Source organism: Dama dama, chromosome 23 (assembly GCF_033118175.1).
Source record: "Dama dama isolate Ldn47 chromosome 23, ASM3311817v1, whole genome shotgun sequence".
Classification (NCBI taxonomy): Eukaryota; Metazoa; Chordata; class Mammalia; order Artiodactyla; family Cervidae; genus Dama; species Dama dama.
This window is the reverse complement of record NC_083703.1, coordinates 75,199,665-75,225,618: the sequence shown is the minus strand read 5'-3', so window position 1 is coordinate 75,225,618 and position 25,954 is coordinate 75,199,665. Positions and strand designations below refer to the sequence as shown.

The 25,954-nt window shown below is 47.1% G+C and overlaps 1 protein-coding gene across 1 annotated transcript in view; it reads left to right on the top strand.

The window, feature by feature from the left end:
• Nucleotides 1-25,954, top strand: part of SLC13A3 (solute carrier family 13 member 3) — a 73,887-nt gene that overhangs the window by 10,230 nt on the left and 37,703 nt on the right. Inside the window, exons 2-3 of the mRNA XM_061127408.1 lie at nucleotides 18,962-19,227; nucleotides 22,211-22,374. Of these exons, the coding sequence (XP_060983391.1) occupies nucleotides 18,962-19,227; nucleotides 22,211-22,374 (430 nt within the window). The remainder of the gene's footprint in view (nucleotides 1-18,961; nucleotides 19,228-22,210; nucleotides 22,375-25,954) is intronic.

Genomic DNA, 25,954 nt, shown 5'->3' with positions numbered 1-25,954 from the left:
CCCTCTGCCCTCCTGGCTCCCAGCAGGCGGGACCAGCCTCCTTTCCCGTGATCGGGAGAAATAACAAGAGCGGCCCTTGTTCGCTGCCACCCACAGCCCCGATTGTCCCCTCAATTCCACATGACGGTCCACCTTTCTCACATGACAAGCCACTTTGCTGGCTGGCCCCCAGCAGCCTGGAGGAGTGCGGGAGAAGGGAGGAAACGCTCCCTGCCCCTTTAAGCCATTTGCCCTGCCTGGAGCCCCCCTGGATTCCTCTGAAAAGGGCTGGGACTCGGCAAAACTCGTCCTGGTGCCTGAGCCAGGCATTTGACAGCATGGAGTCCGAGAAACAGAAGTGTGAGCAGTTTCCTGAGACACGAGTCTTGCAAACGGGCTCTGCTGTGCTGACATCTGGGACCAGAATGCGGGGTGTCCAGGCCTGGGGGAGCCAGCAGAGGCCTAATGCACGGCCCTGCCTGCAGTCCAGCTCTCACTTCTTCTTGGGGAAACTGAGGTGGTCCTGAGAGGCCCTTCCTACCCCTACTAAACTACCCATCAATCCAGGATACCTGGCTTTCTTTCCTGCTTCTGATCTGTTCCCTCTATGGGGTCTGGACCTCCTCCAGACCTTGACTTTCCTCCCCTGGACAAAGGGTCTGCCCAGAGTCACTGGGCTGATTTGTCCTCCAGAATCACTCTCTGAAGGGGAGGGGGCCACGTCATGAGAGTATGAACTCTAGCACCAGATCTCCGGGACTCCACGCTGGCTCCCCCACCTCCTGGCTGTGTGACCTTGGGTAAGTTACTTAGCTTCTCTGTGCCTCAGTTTCCTCCTCTGTGTGAGGACACTAATAGGATCTACCTCAGAGCGGGATGGTGAAGATTGGTTTTGATACCTAAAATACTCTGGGCTGCTCCTGATCATAAGCGGTACTAGATAAAGATCTACTGTTGTTGTTCAGTCGCCAAGTCGTGTCCATTTCTTTTGTGACCCCGTGGACTGCAGCACGCCAGGTTTCCCCGCCCCTCACCATCTCCCGGAGTTTGCCCAAGCTCATGTCCATCGCGTGGGTGACGCCATCCAGCCATCCCGCCCTCTGTCGCCCCCTCTCCTCCCGCCCTCAGTCTCTCCCAGCATCAGGGTCTTTTCCAGTGAGCTGGCTATTCGCTTCAGGTATAACAGTAATAGTATTCTTATTTGCCTTACAAATGAGCCTGTGGATCTAAGGGTCTGGAAGTGCTTTATAGAGGATGAGACTTGCTTCTGCATCCTCTTGGCTTCTTCCCTTTAATCTCTGTGTAGGTTCTTGGGTTCTCTGAGCCTCCAATTCCTCCACTATAAAACGGGGGAAAGCTGATCTCCTAGGAGCTTCTGGAATTTTAAATGAGATAGTGCTTATTCAGAAGAAAAACAACCCCAGTGAAAGTTCCCTTGCCGTTCTTACTCTAACTCTGAAGCCCAGGGCCCCAGAGGCCTAAGAAGTGAAGGAATGTGGGCAGTGGAGGGCCATTGTCAAGAGGGGCTTGTGAACGTCATAGCTCAGACCTCAGCAGCAGGGGTCAGCTTTCCCCTCATCCCCTGCACTGACTCCCAGGATGCCTGGGGCAGAGCGCGCTGGACCAGAGTGGAGGTGGGACGATGGTAAATGGTAGAGACTTAAAACCTCAGGGGTAGGGAAGACCTCAGTGCCCAAGAGAAGTTAGGCTAAGTGGTGGGCCCTTAGCTGATCCAGGATGGATCCCTGCCAAGAACGTGCTCTGGGGGTGGGGGTGGGGGTGGGCAGAACAAGGCACTCCCCCTGCCATCCTTGGTCTCACCATCTGTCTGTACATTCACTAGCCTCATGGGGCCATGTTGAGGAGCCAGGGAAACTAAGCACTTTGTAAAGAGTGAAATAAGTACCTGCAAATAGTAAGGTACAAATAAGGGTCCTTCCTGTCTGGTTAACCAGTATATCCCCAGCGCTTGGCAAACAAGGTGCTTAATAAATATGTGTAGAATGAATATGGAATCAATGCAAGTATTTCCTTAGTGTTTTCTGTGTGCCAGGCACTGTCCACGAGTGATCCTTACATTTAAAAGTATTAATTGAGCACCTACTATATATACCAGCTACTAGTCTGGGAGAACATGGCAATGAACCAAATAGTCACAAATCCTTTTACTTATGGAGCTGACATGCTAGAGGGGTAGACATTTTTTTAAAGAAAGCAAACACATAAATAGGTAAGATCTATGTGTGTTTGTGTGTGTGTGTTAGTCGCTCAGTCTTACCTGACTCTTTGCAACCCCATGCACTGTAGCCCGCCAGGCTCCTCTGTCCACGGGATTCTCCAGGCGAGAATACTGGAGTGGGTTGCCATGCCCTTCTCCAAGGTAAGATCTATAGTATGTCAAATGATGAACAGTACTATGGAGCATAAAATCACAGATGGCAGGGAGCCAGGAATGGGGGTAAGTGCAATTTTAGAGTCAGAAAGATTCTGAAAAGGGAACATTTGAACAAATTCCTGAAGGAGAAGACATTGGAGCAAAGAGTTGAAGGAGGTGAAGGAACAAACCCTGAGTGCGTATAAAGGAAGAGCATTCCAGGTAAGGAGACAGTTAAGCGCAAAGATCCTGAGGTGGGGGCATGGGGGATGATCAAGAAATAGCAAATGCATGTAAATCCATGGCGGATTCATGTCAATGTATGGCAAAAACCACTACAATATTGTAAAGTAATTAGCCTCCAACTAATAAAAATAAATGGAAAAAAAAAATTGAAATGGAATCTGAAGCAAAAAAAAAAAAGAAAGAAAGAAATAGCAAATGGTCTTCCTGGGTCCTCATGACAGCCCTTCCAGGAGCCTGACCACTGACCCCTTGATCATAGAGAAACTCAGGTGAAGAGCATAGGTGGCGTTTGAAGGCAGATCCCACCATAATGCCTTCAGGCTGGGTTTCATTTCAGCCCAAGAGAAGCCTCCTGTTAGTACAGGCCTCCGGAGGTGTGGGACAGCTGCCAGGAGCAGGGGGAGGTGGAGAAGCCCTGAGGGGGCCTTTGACACACCCACCACCTGTGATAGGGACTGAAGGGTCCTTGGGACACGTGGGGAGACTGAGGCCCCCAGAGAGGAAGGCACTGTCCGAGGTCACACGGTCACTTGGCCTCTTTTTGGGAAGAACTTGTTCCAAAAGTTCTCAGTCCTCTGGCTGAGTCAGGCCGCTGGGGGAGTTTTTTGGGGGGGCTCCTCCCTATAAAATGGGGAGAAACTGATCTAGGAGTTCCTGGGATTTTAAATGAGATAGTGTTTATGCAAAGAAAAATCCTGGTGAAAGTTCCCTTGCCATTCTTCTTCTAACCCCGAAGCCCATACCCCTGAGCCCTAGGAAGTGAGGGACCGTGGGCAGCAGAGGGTCACTGGGCAGCTGCCACCCCGCCCCCACCCGCCTGCCTGGCTCATGAATGATTAGTGAGGCTTGGGGGGCAGTGGGGTGTGAGCTGCCCCTTGAACACTTTTAATGAATGGTTCAAAGAACTTGAACTTGTGACATCTGCTAATAAGTCCAGGGGTCTAACAGAGTCCGTTCAAGTGGAAGGAGTGGAAGGATGGGGTGGCTAGCCCTGGAAGTCTTCTGGGGCAAGTCTCTCCCTCCCATTTCTCCTCTTTCCCTTGTTGAGTCGTAGGCCCATATGGACAGAGGGGGCTTCTAACTGCTGTCTCAGATTGTTTTGGGGCTGAGGAGAGGTTAGAAGGGAGCCCTGGCTGGAAATCAGAGACCAAGACTTCTGGGCTGTCTTACGTGTTTCCCGCTGAGTCACCCTGAGCCAGTTTCAGTCTTCACCCTCCAGACCTCTGTCTCCTCCTCCAGAAGGTAAATACTCTAAGATCAGCCGGGCTTATCCTCAGGACTGAACAAACCCAGAAAGGATGTGAAAGGACCTTTGAAGTGCTTTTCTGTTGAATATTTCTCCTTCCGTTTTCCTTCATAGAAGCTACCAGAATGTGGGAGGAGCAACATTCACGTTAAGTTTCAAGGGCTTAACCCAGCACCTGCACACAGTGAGTCAGTAAACGCTGACTCTTACCATCACTACAGTAATTCTCTTCACTGAGCCCAGAACCAGGGCCCTGGGCTCAGACCACCACGCTGAAATCACGCTCCACCCCCTGCTAGAGATGTACACGTGGGCAAAGAGGTGGCTGAACTCTGGGCCTCCAATTTCTCCTTCCTAAACAGGGCCGTGAGATGAGCAGGTGAGCTCATGCGTGCCAAGGGCAAGGCTCGGTGCCAGGTCACAGGGAGCCCTCAATGACCGATAGCTTTATTATGGTCACCTGCCACTCACAAGTGAGGCAGTGTGAGCTTGGGCCAGTTGCTCAAGCTCTCTGAGCCACACGTAACCCGGGGACAGCAGTCATAACTGCCTCGTGGGGCTGTGGGTAGGTTGAATGAAGGAATCCATGGGCACCATGCCTGGCATGTCTCAAGTCTCAAATAAGAGTGCTCTGAGGTCACAAAGACAGCTGCTCAGGAGACCGCAGGCAGAGATGCTGCCAGCGTGGCAGGGCTTCCAAAGATGCCACGTCCACCCGTGTTCCCTTTGACTTCCTGCCCAGCTCTGTCAGGATGGCGAACAAGCACCCTGATTTATGGATGGGGATGTGGAGGCTCAGAAAGGCCACCAATCAGCCCAAAGGTCAAAGCTTGTAGGTGGCGAACCAGGATTTGCACCTGGGAGTCTGGGATCCCTTTGGGGCTTGTCACCCTGAGCTCCAGCTGCCTAATTCCCCCTTTTTAAGTGGAGGCTCATGCCTCTTAGCAGAGAGAGTTTCTCTTGGATTATCTCTCACCTTGCTGGGTCCTTTGCCTAGGTCTGCTGTGTGTGCCCCAAACTCCCTTCCTTTTGGGGTCAATATCTACCCAGCATCCATTGCCTTCATCCCCACATGAAGTGCAGACTGGAAGTGCCTTAGGGATCATTGAGATGAAACCTCTGATATAAGGAGAGCAAGAAATGGGCAGAAGCAACGGATTCTGTCAGTAGGAGGTAACGTTTTATAACTTAATCTGCCACGCACTGCCCAGCACTCAACCTACATTCCCTGCATTTAATCCTCGTAACAATAACTCTGTGAGGTTGAAATTCTTATCATCATTATCATCATCCCCATTTTACAGATAAGGAAACCAAGGCACAACAAGTCACTTGTTCTAGGAAGCAGTAGAGGCAGGATTCGAACCCAGGCCCTCTACGGCTGGATGCCAAGCTTGCGACTCAAGCGCCTCTGCTTCTTGATGTCGGGCTCTGATTTCAGACCCCCATCTCCTAATTCCCTGTCCACTGTCCTTTTTGTTGATCCCAACGGCTGCTGCTCCTCAGGGGCTGGTCATCCTCTAGGCGCAGTGTGCTGCTGTAGCTCCTGTGTTATCTATGAGCAAACTGAGGTCCGAACCTGCCCAAGGTCCCTCACACCAGCCGTGGGTGCCTGAGCCGATATTTCAAGCCCCGAGTGGCCTCAGGGGTTTTGACCGCTGCGGTGGCCCAGCCTTGGGCTGGAGGGGATACTGAGAGATTGAAGGCATGGGTCTGGCCTTTACAGGCTTCCCACAGCCCTGGCCCTGGATGTTCCCGGGGAATGGGCCTCTAGTAGGCAGCAGGAGGGCACCACTGTGAGCACCTGGCCCTGATCCTGCTCCCCGAAGGGCCTGGCATGGCGCCAGTCACAGCCCAGCAGGAAGATGGATGCGGAGGGAGGGAAGGAGGCAGGGGCGGGGCGGGGGGGTGGACACGGTTTCCGAACAGCTCCCGCCCCGGACTCAAGAGAACAGCCCAGTACTCGCTCTTTCTTTTCCTGAGCGAAGTGGGCAGGCTTGGGGGCAGTGGGGGACAAGTTGCCTTGTGTCTGCCTGGAAATCATTCCCCCAGCTCAAAAATTAACTGCCTGACATGGCAGTTTCTTCTTTGTCCGCTGTCACCTCTGCGTGTTTCGCCTGCAGACTTTAATCCCCGTGTTTATGGGCCGGCTGAGCCGGAGAAGCTGGGATTTCTTCAGTGGGCGGATTATAAGGCTTTCTGTCAGAAATGTCTGGGTCAGGCTGGCATGGATCGGGCTGGTGAGTGACTATGAGGACCACCCCCACCTCCCCAGCCCAACTGTTGCTCCCAGCCAGGGCCAGGACTAGGGATAGCCAGGTGAAGCACCAGGGAACAAAGTTTAAGGAGGGACTCACTGTCAGGGTCATATACCCGCCTCACCCTCATCCCAGCCCAGCTCCCAACTTCTGCTGCCTGATAGACCTCAGGGTGCAATGATCTTTCCACGAAATGGGGTAAAACAAGTCCTTATATCTGCCTTGCTGTGTGACCTCAGGCAAGACACTGTCCTTCTCTGAGCAGTCACTGTACTGAGGGTTAAACTAGACCAGGGTTTCTCAGCCTCAGCAATAGTGACTTTGCTCCTATTGGAAACAAGTCATTTTCTGTTGTGGGGGCACTGTAGGATATTTAACAGTGTCCTCTGCCTCTGCCCACTAGATGCCACTGGCGTCCTCCCCTCCAATCACCCAAAAATGTTCCCTTTGTCCCCTGGAGGTCAGAGTCATCCCCTATTGAGAACCACTGGATTAAGGAATCTCAAGTTCATTCTAGCGCGGGTATTTTAGGATTTATTTAAAGATTTAAGAATAGTTTATTTGAAGCTCAGGTTTAAGAAGTTAGGGCTTCCCTTGTGGCTCAGCTGATAAAGAATCTGCCTGCAATGCGGGAGACCTGGGTTCAATCCCTGCATCGGGAAGATCCCCTGGAGAAGGGGACAGCTAACCACTCCAGTATTCTGGCCGAGAGAATTCCTTTGGGGTCGCAAAGAGTCAGACACAACTGAATGATTTTCACTTTCACTTTAAGAAATTAAACTTGTATTATTTTTTAATAATTTTATTTATTTTTGGCTCTTCTGGGTCTTCGTTGCTGCGTGGGCTTTTCTTTAGTTGTGGCAAGTGGGGGCTACTCTCTAGCTGCAGTGCATGGGCTTCTCATTGCAGTGGCCTCTGTTGTTATGGAACGGGGGCTCTGGGACACCCAGGCTTAAGTAGTTGCGGCATGTGGGCTCCATAGCTGCAGCTCCCAGGCTCTAGAGCATTGGCTCAATAGTCGTGGTGCCCAGGCTTACTTGCTCCACGGCATGTGGGATCTTCCAGATCAGGGATTGAAGCTGTGTCTCCTGTGGATTGGCAGGTGGATTCTTTACCACTGAGCCATCAGGGAAACCCCTACACTTGTATTATTATTGCGATGTAACAATAGCTCACATTTATTGAGCATTCCCATGTCAGTGGTCATTCCATATGAAATAAATCACTCTCCAAGATAGAGACTATTATTACGTACCTGTAACACACAAGGAAACTGATGATGAGGGCAGTTAAATAACTAGATCACATAGCTAGAGTGTGGAAGGATTGCATTTAGTGTTCAAGCTTGTCTAATTCCAAAGCCAATACTATTTCTGTGCATGCATGCTAAGTCACTTCAGTCATGTCTGACTCTTTGTGACCCCAGGCTCCTCTGTCCGTGGGATTCTCCAGGCAAGAATACTGGAGTGGGTTGCCATGCCCTCCTCCAGGGGATCTTCCCCACCCAGGGATTGAACCCGTGTCTCCTACGTCTCCTGCATTGGCAGGCGGGTTCTTTACCACTAGCACCACCTGGGGAGCCCAATACTATTTCTACTGTGTGTGTTTATTGTAGGAAGATTAGAAAAGACAGACAAGCAAAAGGAGATATAGTACTTTCTGATGACAAAATTACTACATTGGTGGAGTCCAGACTTTTCTATTCCATTCACCTTTCTGAAGCAGTCTGAAAAAAGAAACGAAAAATAACAAAGGGAGGAGGAAATGCCATATGTGATAAAAGAAGGGCAGACCACAATCCCACCCTGTTTGTGAAGACGAGCTGACAGTGATAGGGGATTTGGACCGAAGTGCAGAAGGGAGCCAAGGGTGGCATGTGCTGCTACAGCACCTGAGCAGGAGGCAGAAGTCTCCAGAAGGATTTTTCAACTCTATGAGCCCTTCCTAATCCTGGCAAAGCCTGAAGCATGCACAGGGGAAGGGAGAGTCAGTGAGATGTATGTGACAGTTCAGAGCTCAGATGAACTGGATGAAGAGACTTGAAGACCCTTGGCAGGAAGTAGGATGTTAATGTGGCAGGTGAGAGAAAGGATAGATAACAATCAGCCGTTTGGTTCCAAGGGTTCTAATTTTCTCTCTCAGTGGGTCAGAGACTTACTCGAGGAGACCCTGAAGAACTGTGATATTCTTAGGTCTTTATATTTAATCTCCACTCTAGGTCTATTGCTTAGAGTAGAGATATTAATATATTTCAGGACAGCGCTGGTGACAAAGAATCTAAGATAATCCACGGGGTTACCTGCCCGCCCCAGCTTCCTTCCAGCTCCTGTCCACACACTTTCCTTTAACAAAGATCTGTGATAAGTAGCCAGCATGGGACCTACAAAAAGTTGCGTGAGAAATAAGAGGAAAGAGAACATCAAATGAAAAATAAACAAAGAAAAACACTGGAAGAGTTGTGTTATGAAGTAGGAGAAACTACTGAACTGACATTTCTCTGTATTTTACACAAAAAAATAAAGAAATGATGACCTTCCTAAAATAAATCTCAAGATAAGAAATAAAAGGTTCAAAGAAGAGAATAAAAAGTAGATGGAGTTGAGAAAAGCAGTGTCAGAAGAGAAATGAAAGTGGGTGACAGAGAAAAGTGAAGCCACACTATTATAAAAGCTCTACTGGAAATAGCAAGATGGAAAATATTAAAAACATAATCAAGAACTTGTTACACAGACTAAAGAAGATGGAACAAAATTAAGAAGGAATGAGAAAGGATGAAAGAAAAGTGATCAATATGGAAGACAAAGGAAATCCAACTTCTGCATAATTGGTGTTGCTGAAGAAGAAAGAAAGAGAAATCAAATAAAACAGAAAACAATGTTGGAATCTTTAATGGTAGAAAATTAATTTACCTCTAATTCTAGAGGATTAATTAAATAAATGACTCTGAAGTCAAATTAATTTAAAACATCTGCAAATTTTCTGTCTCCAAGAAAAAAAAATGTATAGAGACTCATCAACTCTGAGCTATATCATGGCAACGTGAATGAATTGAGGATTAAACCAAATAATCTTATGGATACCCAGGCAAAAAAATTGATGAGCTGTAAGGGGGAAGAAATCAGGCTGGCCTCAAATTTCTGCACAATGAAGTATTTCCTAATTCTCAGAAAAGAGAGTGCAACCTCAGAATTTTATAGATACATTACATATGTATTCAGGGAATGTCTATTTTAAAAAAAACATGTACATATATAGTTGAAATTTGGGAAAATGAAGAAATTCATTCATAATCTCACTCCTAGTCTACCTGTTAAGTACGTATTTCAGAATGCATTTACGTGTATTCTTTCTCATGGGATCCTCTAGGATTTAGGTATTGCACCTTTATTATTCCCAATTTGCAGATGGATGAACTCAGTGACTTGACACAAGAATCCAGTGGCAAAACCACCACACCCAGGTTTCCTGGCCCTCGGATCTGAATCCTCTAGAATGACTCATCCAAAAGAACTTCCTGCAGTGATGGGGATGTTCTAGATCGTCTCTGTCCAGAATGGTAGACACTAGTCTCATGTAACTGTGGAACACTTGACATGTGGCTTGTGTGACCGAGAACCTGGAATTCTAAATTTCATTTAAATTTAATGAATTCAAACTTACACAGCCACCAGTGGCCCAGAGCTGGTATATTTGGACAGCCTAGTTCTAGAGATTTCCTTGGCATTCTTTTCCCTTCTGAAAAAGAAATGACCACTTTCCATTTCATCCTTCCCCCAACCACATCCACATCAGGTCCTTCCAGATTCTGGCCTCTGGGCTCAATCAGCCTTCATAGTTAGGAGCAGCCTTCTGGCTTCTCACCCCAGTCTTCTCGGACTGCAGTCTCCTTCAGGTTGCCCCCCCTGAGGGTTTTAGCTGAGTCACGGCAGCTTCTGCTGGCGGAGGGCACAGGCTGGGGCTGTGAGCGATGTTTCACCTTGAGCCACAACTCCGTCTACCCTGTGCCATCTCAGCAAATTCCCCTTCCTGAAGCGGAACGTCTAGACCGGACAGAGTGGCCAAGGGGCAGACTGATGACTCTTGAGATGAGCCAGAAAGTAAGCCTGCAAGAGCAGACACCTCCCTCTACCTCTGGACTCCAGAGGTTAAAATTCAAAGGAACAGGGACTTGGGCTCATGTGACACTAGCCTTTACCCAAACCTGCCCTTGAGGGACTCGAAAGAAGATTCCATTCGGCAGACACGCAGACTGACTCTCCCTGTGGCCAGGTGGCTGGTCTGAATTCAAAGAACAGGGGGCTCAGAGGTAGAGGTGGCTCGGATGTGCTGTGCGCCGGAGTAAAACCGACCCCACTGGACCCCGCTCCCTGATACACTATTTGGACCAGGAACCCCGAGATCTGCTCTTGTGCTCCGTGTGGCTTCTGCTGTGACCTCAGTTTCTGTCCTTGTAAAATGAGGGGTTTTAAACAGAACAGGGACTTTTCACAGAGCATCTTGTGATTCCTAGTAATCCATGAACAACTTGACATTAGAGCCGAATTGTGTATGTGTGAGCTCTTTCCTGGGACTTTCCACCCATTAAGACCATTTAGACGAGAGGTCATACATTGGTGACCGTGGGTCTGATGCATTTTGCAGATGTAAGGTTTTTTTTTCCTCCAGCCCATACTTTCATTTTAATGAGCAAATAATTTAAAACTGTGAAATGTCACATGAAAGCACAATTTCAAGCCTCTCTTGAAAAATCAGAGCTGTCATCCTGGGCCCCATGGCAACAGTCAGGAGCTGAGCGGCAGTTGCTGTTTTCAAGGGGCCTATATTCCCCACTTCACCAGAGTCCCCACTTCTCCCTGTTGTGCCCATGACACGAAAGCCAGTGCCAGCTGTGATTTATCATCAAACTTGGTCATTTTGTTCCTGTGTTGAAAGATCGGTTCCCTATACCCACAGCACTGTCAGAAGTGCAAATCAGACTCCAGAAAATGAAGTGATTTTTCTTAGGCTGGTCCACCTCACTCATTAAATTGTCCCTTGCACTTGAGTTTGTGATGCCTGATTTAGAGCATTTAGTCATTCATTTGGGCTTCCCTGATGGCTCAGTGGGTAAAAAATCTGCCTGCAATGCAGGAGACCAGGAGACATGGGTTCGATCCCTGGGTCGGGAAGATTCCCTGGAGGAGGAACTGGCAATGCACTCCAGTATCCTTGCCTGGGAAATCCCATGGACAGAGGAGCCTGGCGGGCTACAGTCTAAAGAGTCGCAAAGAGTCGGACACAACTGATTGATTAAACACACACACACACACACACACACACACACACACACACAATCATTCATTTAACAAATGTCCACTGAGGCCCTGAGGAGAGAGGTGAGCAAACACAGAGAAGAACGCTGTTTGCACGGAGCTTGAGGTCTGGTGGGAAAAGAGCTAGTGATAAGTGAACGAATAAATTCTTCAGTCACTGGAAAGTGCTTGACAAGAATGAGGCTGGGTCGTGGGGATCAGATCACGGACAGTAGCGTGGTCCATGAAGAGGCGACCTTTGAGATGAGGCTGAACAAGGAGGAGTGAGGTAGGCAGAGATCAAGGCTGAAGGCTGGGCAGAGGAGGCAGCAGGTGAAAAGCCCTGGAGGTGCGAGCCGGCTTGGCCGGCTGAATCGCTGAGAGCCCACCACTTAGCGTCTGCAGGCCAGCTCTCTGGTCCTGCCTCCAGGCCTCCTGGGAGACTTGCTCTCTGGAACTCAGCTCTGGCCTAGAGTCCTGCAGGGGGTGAGGGGCAGCAGTATTTATTAATTCCTCACCAGATGCCTGGCACCCAGCTGGCAATTCTGAATTCACTTTGCCCACAGGAAGCTCAGCCTGGGCAGGGGAGCTACGTGGGGTCACCTCGGCCCTGCTTCAATTCCTAACCAGGAGGGCAATGAAACACTGTTGACCCACTCACTGCCCAAACCCCGTGAGGGCCAACGATCGACTTCCCGATTCCTACCATTTCCCCTGGGTCACCCCCTCTGGCTGACATGTGCTGGATCTGGAGTCATTTCTCCACAAAAGATGGATGTTGACCTCCTGGCAAGAGAACCCAGAGAGGGAAGAGAAAGTGGGACAGAGTGAGAGAAACAGAGGGAGGGAAAAAAGAGGGGAAAGAGGGAGAGGGAGAATCCAGGCCTGGGACTCAAAGGCCTTTGAAAGGCCCCCCACGCAGCCCAGAATTTACCAACACCCCTCCCACTATCTAAGGTGCAGAGTTAGTAGCGCTGCGCTAAAGGACTGGCAGGAGTCACCCCTGAAGCAGAAGTGCTCTAGTATTTGCAGCAGGTTCATTTACAATAATGCCGAACTGGAAACACTCCGGTCCCCACAAGCAAGAAGATGTGCAGAGAAAGAGTGGTATATTTACAGGATTGAATACTATGCAGCTATGAAAAAGAGCAAACTGCAAACACACACAACCTTGAGGATGAATCCACAAACACGATACTGAGCAGAAAATGTGGAAGTACATTCTGTATCATTCCATTTAAGTCAAGTCCTAGAGGAGGAGAAAACATGCTATAGTGATGGAAATCATAGCCGTGTTTTGGAGGGGTCCTGAGAACTGACCTGAAAGGGGCTGAGGGGTACCTCAGGTACCCCTGAGGTATCTGGGGCGGGGGGATGGAAATGTTCTGTATCTCTTTTTTTTTGAGCTATAGTTGGTTTACAATGTTTTGTAAGTTTCTGGTGTACAGCAAAGTGATTCAATTATATATATATATTTTTTCAGGTTCTTTTCCATTATAGTTTATTATAAAATACTGAATATAGTTCCCTGTGCTATATAGTAGGTCCTCTATTTTCATATATAGTAGTTTGTATCTGCTAATCCCAAACTCCTAATTTATCCTCCCAACCTTTGGTAACCGTGTTTTCCATGTCTGTGAGTCTATTTCTGTTTCGTAAGTTCACTTGTATCATATTTTTAGATTCCACATATAAGCTATATCATATGATATTTGCCTTTCTGACTTATTTCACTTAGTGTGGTAATTTCTAGGTCCATACATATCGCTGCCAAGTAGTATTCCATTGTACATATTTATCACGTTTCTTTACTGGAAGTGTTCTGTATCTTGATTGGGATGGTGGTTGTGTGGGTTCATACATTTGTTGAAACACAGACTGTACACTTACAATAGATGCATTTTATTGGGTGTAAACTATAGTTCATAAAGCTAATTTAAAAAAAATCATGTTTGTTTCTCTCTCCAGCTGTTGCTCTAAAAATATATTCCATAGGGGTCGTTCTTCCTCTATAAACCGCGCGGTCCTGAAGACCATGACTTCCCCACCACTCTTGAAAAGTATTAATAATTAACATCCTCCAGTTACTTGAATGCACATGCATGATCTCTGCATAGAAAGTAGAACGGTCAGTTTTGACCATGCCCTCCTCCAGGGGATCTTCCGAACCCAGGGATCGAACCTGCGTCTCTTATGTCTCCCGCACTGGCAGGCAGGTTCTTTAGCACTAGTGCCACCTCAGAGCCTTGGTAATGTTCGTCAGGTTACTTAACCACTCTGTGCTTCAGTTTCCTTATCTGTGAAATGGAGGTAAGTGTGGGACCTACTTCCTAAGGCTGTTGTGACAATCACAGCTAAACTGAGACCATGCAGGGACAGTAGTTGGAATGTTGTCTGGCCCACAGTACGTTCTCAGTAAATGTTGGTTCTTAGTAGTCTTACTATGGTGCTGCTGGTGGTTGCTCTCATATGAATGAAAGGAAAGATGATAGCTTCCAGTTAGATTATTCTCTGGAAAACAGAAGACAAAATGGAAGGGTGAGGCTTCTGGAATGGGGAAATTGGGAGGGGACATGATGGTCTTTAAGATCGTGTTCTTTGGGGACAGTGGGGGCACAGATGAGAAGTGATGGAGGAGTCTATGGCCATACCACCCTGAACGCGCCCGATCTCATCTGATCTCGGAAGCTAAGCAGGGTCGGGCCTGGTTAGTACTTGGATGGGAGAAGTGATGGAGGGACATAGATGGCAAGACCAAGCCAGTGAGCTTCAGAGGGGTTCTTTTGATCTAGGAGTTTGAGATCTAGTATCCAGGGATACTAGAGGATCCAGGAATTTGGCAAGGGCAGCCGTGGGTCATGCAGAGATACGGAGTGGTACAGAGCGCGAACTCTGGAGTCAGGCCACCTTGAGTTCAAATTCTGGCTCTGCCTCAGCAACCTTGGTCAAGTTACCTGGCTTTGCCAACTTACCTCTTTGCCTCAGTTGTCCCATCAGTAAAATGGAGATGATAATACCTGCCTCCAAGAGGAGCTATGGAACGGAATGAGTTATTGCATGTAAATTACTAGGAAAAGTACCTGGCCAGTTGTAAGCACTTGTTAGCTCTCTATACTTGGAGTCCTTTAAATGTTTAAAGGAAAAGAGTTTAAAAATTAGAATTTCTGTTTAGATATGCAGTTCATGAGTTGCAACACCACCATGGGACCGAATTATCTGGGTCACAGCTTCACATGCATGACTAAACCAATGTCTTCTATAATCCCCTCTGAAAAATAATAGGGCCTCTCGTTAAATGAATTAATACATGTCAAATGCCTGGAATTTAATAAATGCTCAAAACATGTTGGTGGTTGTCATTATTACCATAATTATTCTGCTGCATAGTGATGTGAGGCAGGATTGGGAAGGCAGTTCTAAATAGAGCTTCTCAGAGCTCAAATTTTCCAGGTGACCTCAACTATTATAATATTCTTTTCTTTTCTTTTTGCTTCATACCCTTGTCAGGATAACCCAGGTAACAGGGTTACTCTGGCCTCACAAAATGGATTGAGAAGTGCTCCTTTTTCCCCTCTATTCTCTGGAAGGATTTGTGTAAGATAGATATTTAGTCCTTAAACATTTGTAGAATTACCATCAAAGCCAGCAGGGCTTAGAAGTATTTTTTGTTTTTGTTTTTTTGCAGGAGGGTTTTTAACTGATTCCATTTCTTTCAAAGCCATTGACATAGTTTTTCTATTTCTTTCTCTAATATTGAATTGAATAAGTTATGTTTTTCAAGAAGTTTTTATATTTCCTCCAATCAAATTTATTGATATCAAGTGGCTCATACTATCTATTTAGTATCCTTTTGAAGCTGTAAGATCAGTTCATGAGGGTGGGGATGGAATTGTGCTATGTGCTAAGTCACTCCAGTTGTGTCCAACTCTTTGCGACCCTGTGGACCATAGCCTGCCAGGCTCCTCTGTCCATGGGATTTCCCAGGCAAGAATACTGGAGTGGGTTGCCATTTCCTTCTCCAGGGGATCTTCCTGACCCAGGGGTCAAACCCGAAACTCTTACATCTCCTGCCTTGGCAAGTGGGTTCTCTATCCACTAGCGCCACCTGGGAAGCCTGGGAATGAAATTATAGCTCTTATTAGAAGAAAGCATGTTTCTCTATGCCTGGCACCAGAGAAGGATCAAGTAAGGACATAAGGAGAAGATAGCCATCTATAAGTCACAAACGGAGTTCTCCCCACGACCCAAATCTGCTGACACCTGGACCTCAGAGCTTCCGGTCTCCAGAACTGTGAGAAATAATTGTCTGTCGTTTAAGCCACCCAGCCTATGGTATTTGCTTGATTAGCCACACATATCTTTTTCAAACTGAAATGCCTATTGGCCTGTCAGGTGGTGTATAAAACAGGATAGATGCGGCATGTCTTCCAAAGCCAGCAGCAAGCTTTGACAGCAAATAATTGTATATTTTTAAACGATGGATGCATGATACCACACATGGGTCGGAGAATGTCAAGTTTGCCTCAGAATGACCTTGACTCTTTGGGGGCTTTCCATGTGCATTCTTCTGCCTGGAGGCCCACAACAGTGACTGGAGCCTGCGTGTTCCTGGCTCACGAGACCCGATGGTTAAATTTTCATGAATTTTGCTAGCTAGTTGTTGAACATAGACACTAAGGTGAAATTTTATGAATTGGTGTTAAATAATCAAAACAAAGATAGTAGTCAAAGCTCATCACTTCCTAATTGTGTTACTATTTTGTAAGGTCTTGATGTTATCTACATCTATGGTTATTTACCTCTACTGTTATTTACCTCTATATGTGCATTGGGAATACTGTAGTGTTGTGACGCTGTCTTTCTCTAAGCGTTCTGTGCCCAGTGATGTAACTTGGTGGCTTGAAATCAGCCATGTAGAGGTATTCACAGCATAGAAATCAGTAAACGCTACAAATCAGGGCTTGGCTTATTGTTTGGGTGCGTGTCTAGTCTTAAGGTGATGGGAAAAGTTAGTAATGCAGATCACACTCAAAATGTGTTGTCTATAGCTGTGACATTGTGAATTGTACAAAAAATGAGGAACTCTTCATCCAATATTTTTTCATGTGGACCATTTTTTAAAAGTCTTTATTGAGTTTATTGCAATACTGCTTCTGCCTTATGTTTTGGTTTTTTGACCAGGAAGCATGTGGGATCTTGGCTCCCCAACCAAGGAACAAACCCCCACACCCTTGCATTGGAAGGCGAAGTCGTAACCACTGAGCCGCCGGGGAAGTCCCCTCCTCCAGTATTTGAAAACCGTCATTTGATTCAATAAAGAAGACACACCATTGATAAATGGACTATTCATTGAGTCCATTTTGTCTTAATTATTAATATAAAGGAAAATATAACTAACATTCCAGGTGGCACTAGTGGTAAAGAATTCGCCTGCCAAGGCAGGAGGTGTGGGTTCAATCCCTGGGTCTGGAAGATCCCCTGGAGAAGAGAATGGCAATCCACTCCAGTGTTCTTGCCTGGAGAATTCCTGGACAGAGGAGTCTGGCAGGCTACAATCCATGGGGTCGCAAAGAGTCAGACACAACTTACCACACACAAACATTCATAGTGGAACTAAACTCATTGATCAATGACTGGAGTGACTTCTTAGCTGAACTGAATAGTAATTAAGAACTTTTACACACACATACCTGCAGTTTTTCAGAGAGCCATTTGTTAAACATTTCCCGGCACACCACTTGAGGAATACTAAGTGGGTAGAGTCTGATAAGGTCACTTGAGTGTGAGAAGAACTAACTATTGAAAATGGTCCTATGATTGGCACAGATTTGCTGGTAAAAGTGCATGACAATGTCTCAGTCATTTTCCTCATCTCAACTCCCAGTCTGGCCAGGAGTAATGTTTGCGGAATGGAAGACAGTGAGTGTGTTATGAGCCCTGTCTCTGAGTTATAAGTATTAGTCACGTCAACAAATACTTTGGGTTCCTACTAAAAGTTCCAGGCACTGCTCTTGGCTTCAGGGACACAATCCCAGCCCTCCTAGAGTTTACATTCTAGTAGAGGAGAAAACCAGTAAGGTATAATAATCTGCTTTCAGGTTAATTTCATCTGTCAACTTGACCATGCTAACAGACGCCTAACTCGTTGGTGAAACATTATTTCCTAGTGTCTGTGAGGATCTCTCTGGAATAGATTGCACTTGAATTAGCCTCAATCTGTTTTGTTTTGAATCTTTGAAACTGCATTATCAGGCTGTCCTAGATTCTAGTAATCAGCTGACAACTTGGTTAAGCGAGTTGGCTCTGGAGGCAGACTGCCTTGGTTCACAGTCATTGCCTCGCTAGTGACCTCCTTGCATCTTAAATGACCAATCCATCAAATGGTCATATTAATTGCACCTACTTTACTGGGATTTTGTGAGGAATAAACAACACCTGGTACTTAATAACCCAAGGTTGTTGCTATTGTTTAGTCACTAAATCATGTCTGACTGCTTTGCAGTACCATGGACTGTAGTCCCCCAGACTCCTCTATCCATGGGATTCTCCAGGCAAGAATATGGGAGTGGGTTGCCATTTCCTCCTCCAGGGGATCTTCCCCACCCAGGAACCGAATCTGCATCTCCTACATTGGCAGGAGAATTCTTTACTACTGAGCCACCTGGGAAGACCAATAACCCAATAAATATCAGTAACTATTATCACTCTTTATAGAGTGTGTACCAGGTATTGGATGTTGTGCTAAATGCCGTGTATGGGTGCGGCAGTAGCTACTGGGGCTCTGTCCGCATCTCCTTTGGCACTCACCATTCTGCACAGGCCAGTAGCTTCTTACTGAACCCAGGATGCTTGGCAGGAGCGTGTCCTCTGGCTGTTGCACAGGGCAGGCCCAAGTGCTGGGGAGTTAACGCTCCCACGAGCAACACTCAGCCGATGATGACCAAGAGTTGCAGCTTTCTTGCCTCCTGGGGGGAGAGGTCTGATCTACACTCTCTTCTGGGGTCCCGATCAAGATTGCATCCCAGCCTCCCACAGTGGTAACCATCTCGTTAATACATCATCTTGGCTTCCTTTTCTATTTCACTTCCTCAGTGCCCGTCCAGAGCTCTCTAGGATTGCCCGTCAAGCAGACTCCTTTAACTTTCACACACACTCTCTCTCTTTGTGCCGTGTGGCACGAAAGACCTTCGTTCCCCCACCAGGGATCGAACCCATGCCCCCTGCAGTGGAAGCACTGAGTCGTAACCACTGGACCGCCAGGGAAGTCCCTCAAACCACTTTCACTCTCTTGCTCATCTCAGGGACCACTTCAAAGACAATGGGGGTATTTCACGTGACCTTCAAACAGTCCTATAAAGTGGCAGATATGGCTCCCCCACTTTATGGTTGAGTAAAATGAGGCTCAGATCGGTGACACCACCTGCTCAAGGTCTGAGCCTTGGGCATGTACCCTCTCCACTGCCTCCCCAGGGAACGTGCCTCGGGGATGGGCCCTGCACCAGGACCTCTTCTGTCCCTGCCACCCCAAGCTCTGCTGACCCTCCTAAGCCTTCATCTCCCCCTGCAGGAAGGTCGCTGCCTGTTCGTCATCCTGCTCATGGCGGTGTACTGGTGCACCGAGGCCCTGCCCCTCTCCGTGACGGCCCTGCTGCCCATCGTCCTCTTCCCCTTCTTGGGCATCCTGCCCTCCAACAAGGTCTGTGCCCAGTACTTCCTGGACACCAACTTCCTCTTCCTCAGCGGTCTGATCATGGCCAGCGCCATCGAGGAGTGGAACCTGCACCGGAGAATTGCCCTCAAGGTCCTGATGCTAACCGGGGTCCAGCCGGCCAGGTGAGGCCCCGGAACGGCGTCCAGCCCAGAGGTGGGAGGCAGAGGGACCCCGTCTCTCGGAGCCCAAGCCCACCCTTCCTGCTCCGGTCATCTGGAGTGACAAACGCATCATGTCCCACCATCCACCTGTTCATTCATTTCCCAAATACGTAGTGAGCCCCACTCTGTGCACCAGGCGCAGTGCTAGGCTCCTGGGTAGTTCTTAAAATTACGTAAGGATCACTTGGGAGTCCGCTGAAATGCTGGTTCCCAGACTTCCCCCCAGGGATTCGTGTCCAGTAGTTTTAGAGAGGGCCATTAGCAGTTTGACTCAGGAGACTTGGGGCTGAATCCTACCTTTCCTGCTCTGGGCGTGACCTACCCTCTCTCTGCCTATAAAAATGATGATATGATGGTCTCAACAGTAAGTGCTGGCTCTGTCATCCTGGTTTTCTGTTTACCAGCCAAGGTGATCCAGTGGGTGGGGAGTGGTTGGAAAGATGGCCTTAGAGAGACGAGGAGATAGGGTCCATTCCTACGGGGCCTTGAGCCTCCTGGATAGGATACAGGCTTTCATTTAAAGAGAATTGAATGGCCTTTAAAATAAGGTTATTGTTGTTCTTTTTTTTTTTTGGCAGTTTGCTGCATCTTAAGGCGTCCTTCCCAGTAATGTTATTTAAGTGCATAAAGCACATGAGGATTTAAAACAACAACAATCACAGCAAAATGCACTTATCCAAATAATGTTTTAAAACCACACAAATTTGTGATAGAAAAAAATTTCTGATAGAATACCTTATGAACTTCTTTATTAACACAATAAATGATGAGATCTAGCAACAGCCTAGTAACTGTAGTTTTGAAGCTGTAACCAAGTCCCTTCTAATAATACTGAACTTTATTGTCTTCATTAATCACTGAAAGAAGTATTCAATTTCTATTGAAGTGAAAGTGAAAGTCGTTCAGTCATGTCCAACTCTTTGCGACCCCTTGGACTATACAAGCCCATGGAATTCTCCAGGCCAGAATACTGGAGTGGGTAGCCTTTCCCTTCTCCAGGGGATCTTCCCAACCCAGGGATCGAACCTATGTCTCCTGCGTTACAGGCAGATTCTTTACCAACTGAGCCACAAGGGAAGCCCCAAGAATACTGGAGTAGGTAGCCTATCCCTTCTCCAGCAGATCTTCCTGACCCAGGAATCAAAACGGGGTCTCCTGCATTGCAGGCGGACTCTTTACCAACTGACCTATGAGGGAATATTAGATGTTAGTAAAGTAGGGCTTCATTTACTCCCATCATTTCCGTCCTGAATTATATTCATGGCCCCTCTGTCTATGAATCTCTGCTTTAAAGAATTCTAAGCTGGGGAGCGACATAACCAGAATGGCATTTTTAAAAAAACTCCTCTTGGCTGCCACGTGGGGAGCAAATGAGGATGAGAAGCTGGATGCAGCCCAGGTGACTTCCTCCTGGAGGAGGTTGTATTTGACACTGAAGAAAGGATAAGGCTACTATCAAACATGTTTTAAAGTTTGTTGTTGTTCAGTCACTAAGTTTTTCCCAACTCTTTGAGACCCCATGGACTGCTGCATGCCAGGCTCTCCTGTCCTTTACTATCCCCTACAGTTTGCTCAAACTCATGTTCATTGAATAGATGATGCCATCCAACCATCTCAGGATCTGTCGTCTCCTCCTCCTGCCCTCAATCTTTCCCAGCATCAGGGTCTTTTCCAATGAGTCGACTCCCCGTATCAGGTGACCAAAGTATTGGAGCTTCGGTAACAGTCCTTCTAGTGAATATTCAGGGTTTTAAAGTTATAACAATGAAAACAGTATGACACTAGTTCAGAAATAGATTTTTTTAAAATAGATTTCCATTTAAAAATATGGAAGAAATCTAGATCTGTGGGGAAGGGAAGGATTCAGTAAATGGTAAATGTTGGTATAATTGATTCATTTAAAAAAAAAATTCTTCTTAGATCTGACTTTGCTCTATCAGTTCAGTTTAGTTGCTCAGTCGTGTCCGACTCTTTGCGACCCCATGAATCGCAGCATGCCAGGCCTCCCTGTCCATCCCCAACTCCTGGAGTTTACCCAAACTCATGTCCATTTAGTCGGTGATGCCATCCAACCATCTCATCCTCTGTCATCCCCTCCTCTTCCTGCCCTCAATCTTTCCCAGCATCGGGGTCTTTTCAAATGAGTCAGCTCTTCGCATCAGGTAGCCAAAGTATGGAGTTTCAGCTTCAACATCAGTCCTTCCAATGAACACCCAGGACTGATCTCCTTGCAGTCCAAGGGACTCTCAAGAGTCTTCTCCAACACCACAGTTCAAAAGCATCAATTCTTCAGCGCTCAGCTTTCTTTATAGTCCAACTCTCACATCCATACATGACTACTGGAAAAACCATAGCCTTGACTAGACGGACCTTTGTTGGCAAAGTAATGTCTCTGCTTTTTAATATGCTGTCTATACATCTAAATAAATTCCAGGTGGATTAAGAGTTCAATGTAAAGGGAAAAAGCACTAAATTTAGATTCCTGTTGGTGGGAAGGACCAAGTGATGGCAGGCAGTCAGGGCATCAAGGCGTGTTTGGGGGCTGATGGGAAATTCAGCAGAGCCTGAGAGGGGAGCCTGGGAAGAAGGGACGAGGGAGAGGAGGCTGGAAAGATTGTTTAGGGTAAAATAGTGAAAAATCTTGGTGTGCAGGCATCTTTTTGTCTGCAATGGGAGCCATCAAGAATTTGGGGGCAAAGGAGAGAAAATTTAGGGTTGGTGCCTGTCCGGAACTATTTTCCCTTGGGTACTTGAGGTCAGGTCACTTACATACACCTAGTCAATTTCCTTAGGAGCTAGAATAAGCACGGTGAGTGGATTTGGTTTCCATTGGTCACTGGCTCATCCTCGCTGGGCCTTGACTTTCCATCTGTAGACAAGTAGGATGCAAACTGGGACCAGGGGCCCTGGTTCTGGATCTGCCCCTAACTCCCTCTGTCCCCAGGCTCATCCTGGGGATGATGGCAACCACCTCGTTTCTGTCCATGTGGCTGAGCAACACCGCCTCTACTGCCATGATGCTGCCGATCGCCAATGCCATCTTGAAGAGTCTCTTTGGTCACAGGGAGTCTCGTAAGGACCTCAGCTGGGAGAGTGAAGAGACTGCGGGTGAGTCTGTGGGAAGGGACTGGGAGCAACTCCACCAGGGTGGGGGAGTAGGAGTGGGGATGATCAAACAGTGTTGGGGAAGGCAGGGGGGATGCACTTATTGAGCACCTACTGTGTGCCAAGTTTAATATTGAGAGTAACTGAGGATTAGATAAATCAAACCACAGTACCTTTTTTTTAAGTGCATTTATTGAGCATTTACTATGTACTAAGTAATGAGTTAAACACTTAACGTACATTACCTCCTTGGCCTCTCAAAACAGCCTTATGAAGTCGGTACTGTGTAAATTGAAACAACAATGAAATGTACTTCAGTGAGATTGGCAAAAATAAGAAGGCTGGAGAGTGCCCAGTGTTGGCAGGAATGGGGGCCGCTGGAACTCTCTTTGCTGCTAGAGAGTGTGAACGTTCAGCCTTTCCTAAGGGCGTTCTGCAAATATTTAATCAAATTAAGCATGCATATACCCTGGAATGCAGAAATTTGGCTCTGAATGCAAGTACCAAAAGTCCAGAAGGAGACACATGTCATGTGACCATCTTTAGCACAGCAGTCCCTGTGGTATGCTGGGTCAGGGCCAGGGTTCAGATATGGCCGCCACTGCTAGTGATAGAGGAGGTAGATTGTGGAGGGCACCCTGACTGAGCACCGTACTGCTTTCTAGAGCAAAGATTCAGAGGGACATAAAGTTATATAAGGCGTCCCTGTTGGCTCAACGGTCAAGAATACACTTGCAATGCAGAAGCCACAGGGAATGTGGGTTTGATCCCTGGGTCGAGAAGATCCCCTGGAGGAGGTCATGGCAACCCACTCCAGTACTCTTGCCTAGAGTATCCCATGGACAGAGGAGCCTGGTGGGCTACAGTTCATAGGGTCACAAAGAGTCAGACACAACTGAAGCAACTTAGCATGCACGCATAATTATATAAATCTCATAAAACCTAGTTGTAATAGGGAAAGCCAGAATGAGGTATATTGGTGTGGCCCAAAAGTTCATTGGGTTTTCTGTAACATCTTATGAAAGTGAAAGTGAAATTTGTTCAGTCATGTCAGACTCTTTGCGACCCCATGGACTATACAGTCCGTGGAATTCTCCAGGCCAGCATACTGGAGTGGGTAGCCTTTCTCTTCTCCAGGGGATCTTCCCAACTCAGGGATCGAACCCATGTCTTCTGCATTGCAGGCGGATTCTTTATGAGCTGAGCCACAGCGAAGCCCAAGGATACTGGAGTGGGTAGCCTATCCCTTCTCCAGCATATCTTCCCGACACAGGAATCGAACGGGGTCTCCTGCATTGCAAAAGGATTCTTTACCAACTGAGCTATGAGGGAAGCCCATACACTTTATGGAAAAACCCAAAAGAATGTCTGGGCCAACCCAAGAGAACACAATACTATTATGTAAATTAAAAATACTTACAAAAGACGGAACATTTTGCAAGAACATAAACAAAGAAAAAGCTACACATTCAATGCATCAGAGGGGTTGCTCTGAAAAGGATGGAATTGGGAAATGGGGATAAAAGGGACCAAACTAATAAATCAGTAAGAGTGGCCTCATGCAACAGAGAATGAGAACCTACTGTGAGCTGAGGAATTAGATTCAGTTAAATCTCAGAAATTGTGTTCTAAAGGCGACAAAACACAAGTGGCTGCCGTGCCTTTAAATGGCTAAATGAGGGCTCAGAGAGGAGAACTGACTTCCCCAGTCACACAGCGTGCAAGGCATGCAAACCCAGAGCCCAGCTTCGCACCCAGACAGCCTGGCCACAGAGCCTACTCCCTTCCCTGTCAAATCAGCAGCATCCGTGAGAATCCTTCTGGCTGAAGATAAGAGGAGGCCCGACTGCAAGTGACTTAGAGAACAGAGGGTTATCTTCCTTGTCAGAGCAGGGCAGTGCCAGGCCACTTCCCAGGCACAGGGATGTCAGGACTCTTCACTGGCGTGGCTGTGACTCCCTCGGTCTTCCCTCCCTAATTTCAAAATGGCTGCCATATCCTGTCTTTTTGTTTACACGGAGGTTTTTAAATTGGCAGATAAGAGGGCAGAGATTGCAATCTTAATTCTTCCTTTGCAGTTTTAATAATAGAACCCCCACCTTGGCACATGACTGTGCAGAGAAAAGGCTGAATGTCTCAGCTTCCCTCGCAATTAGATATGGTCATGTGATCACGATTAGCCAATGCGGTATGAGTGGGAATGGCGTGTGCGGCTTCTGGTCCTCCCCTGCCTGCTTCCTGCTCCGTCTGGCTGAGATGTGAATAGGATGCTGCAGGTGAGAGATGCTACCTGGGACCCAAAGATGGAAGGTGTGTGTTGAAAGCTGAGATGGTAGGTCTGCCCCAGTAGCTTTTGATCATTTACCCCAACAAACACAAGAAACCTTATCTATGAAACCATGAGCCTTATGGGTGCTATTTTTTTGAATATACCTGAAAATAATTACCTGTTAAAAATCTAAACACTGATTCATGTACCATCTAAGTTGGCTTCTCAGGAGGCTCAGTGGTAAAGAATCTGCCTGCCAGTGCAGAAGCCACAGAAGACATAGATTCGATCCCTGGAGGGCATGGCAACCCACACCAATATTCTTGCCTGGAAAATTCCAGGAGACTGGGGGCTACAGTCCATGTGGTCGCAGAGTTGGACACAACTGCGTGACTGAGCACACACGCACACACCATCTAAGTTAATCTCACTGTGATATGGGTATTTCTCCATCATGCAGTAAAGGGTCTTGCTTATTTTATTTTCACGACAGCCCTGAAAGCTAGAAATAGTTATAAATCCTTTACAGGTGAGGTTCAGAGAGGTGACATGGTATGTCCAGAATCAATCACATTGTTGATAAAGTAGCAAAGCCGTGATCTATACAAGGCCAAAGTCTTCCATGTGGGCAGGAAGAGATGTTCTATACCAGGCATCAGCAAACTCTTCCTGTAAATGACAAGACAGTAACATATTTAACCCTTTGCTGGCCACTCTGTCACAACCACTCAAACTCTGCCCTTGCAGGGAGAAACCATCCATAGATGATACGTAAATGACTGGGTGTGGCTGTGAGCCAATTAAATTTTGCTTGTAGGTGCTGAAATTAAAACCTTGTGTAATTTTTACATCACAAAATATTATTCTTCTACCAATTTTTTTCCATCCACTTAAAAATATTAAAACCATAGCCGGCAGGCAGCAGGCAGGATTCAGCCTGTGGACCATAGTGTGCAGATCTCGAGTATTCCCTAGCAGATGCCTAGTATTGGCTCAGACAGTAAAGAATCTGCCCGCAATGCAGGAGACCAGGTTCGATTCCTGAGTTGGGAAGATCCCCTGGAGAAGGGCATGGCTACCCTCTCCAGTATTATTGCCTGGAGAATCCCATGAACAGAGGAGCTTGACAGGTTACAGTCCGTGGGGTCACAAAGAGTCGGACACAAATGAGCAACTAACACTTTCACTTTTCAGGATTGGCTTTGTCAGTTTTCTGACTGTTTCCCCTGAGTCTTGGGGCTCCAAGGACTGCCTCATAGTCACTGTGGGGTGGCAGCAAGTGGTTAACTCTGCTCCTTCTCTCATTTCAACCCA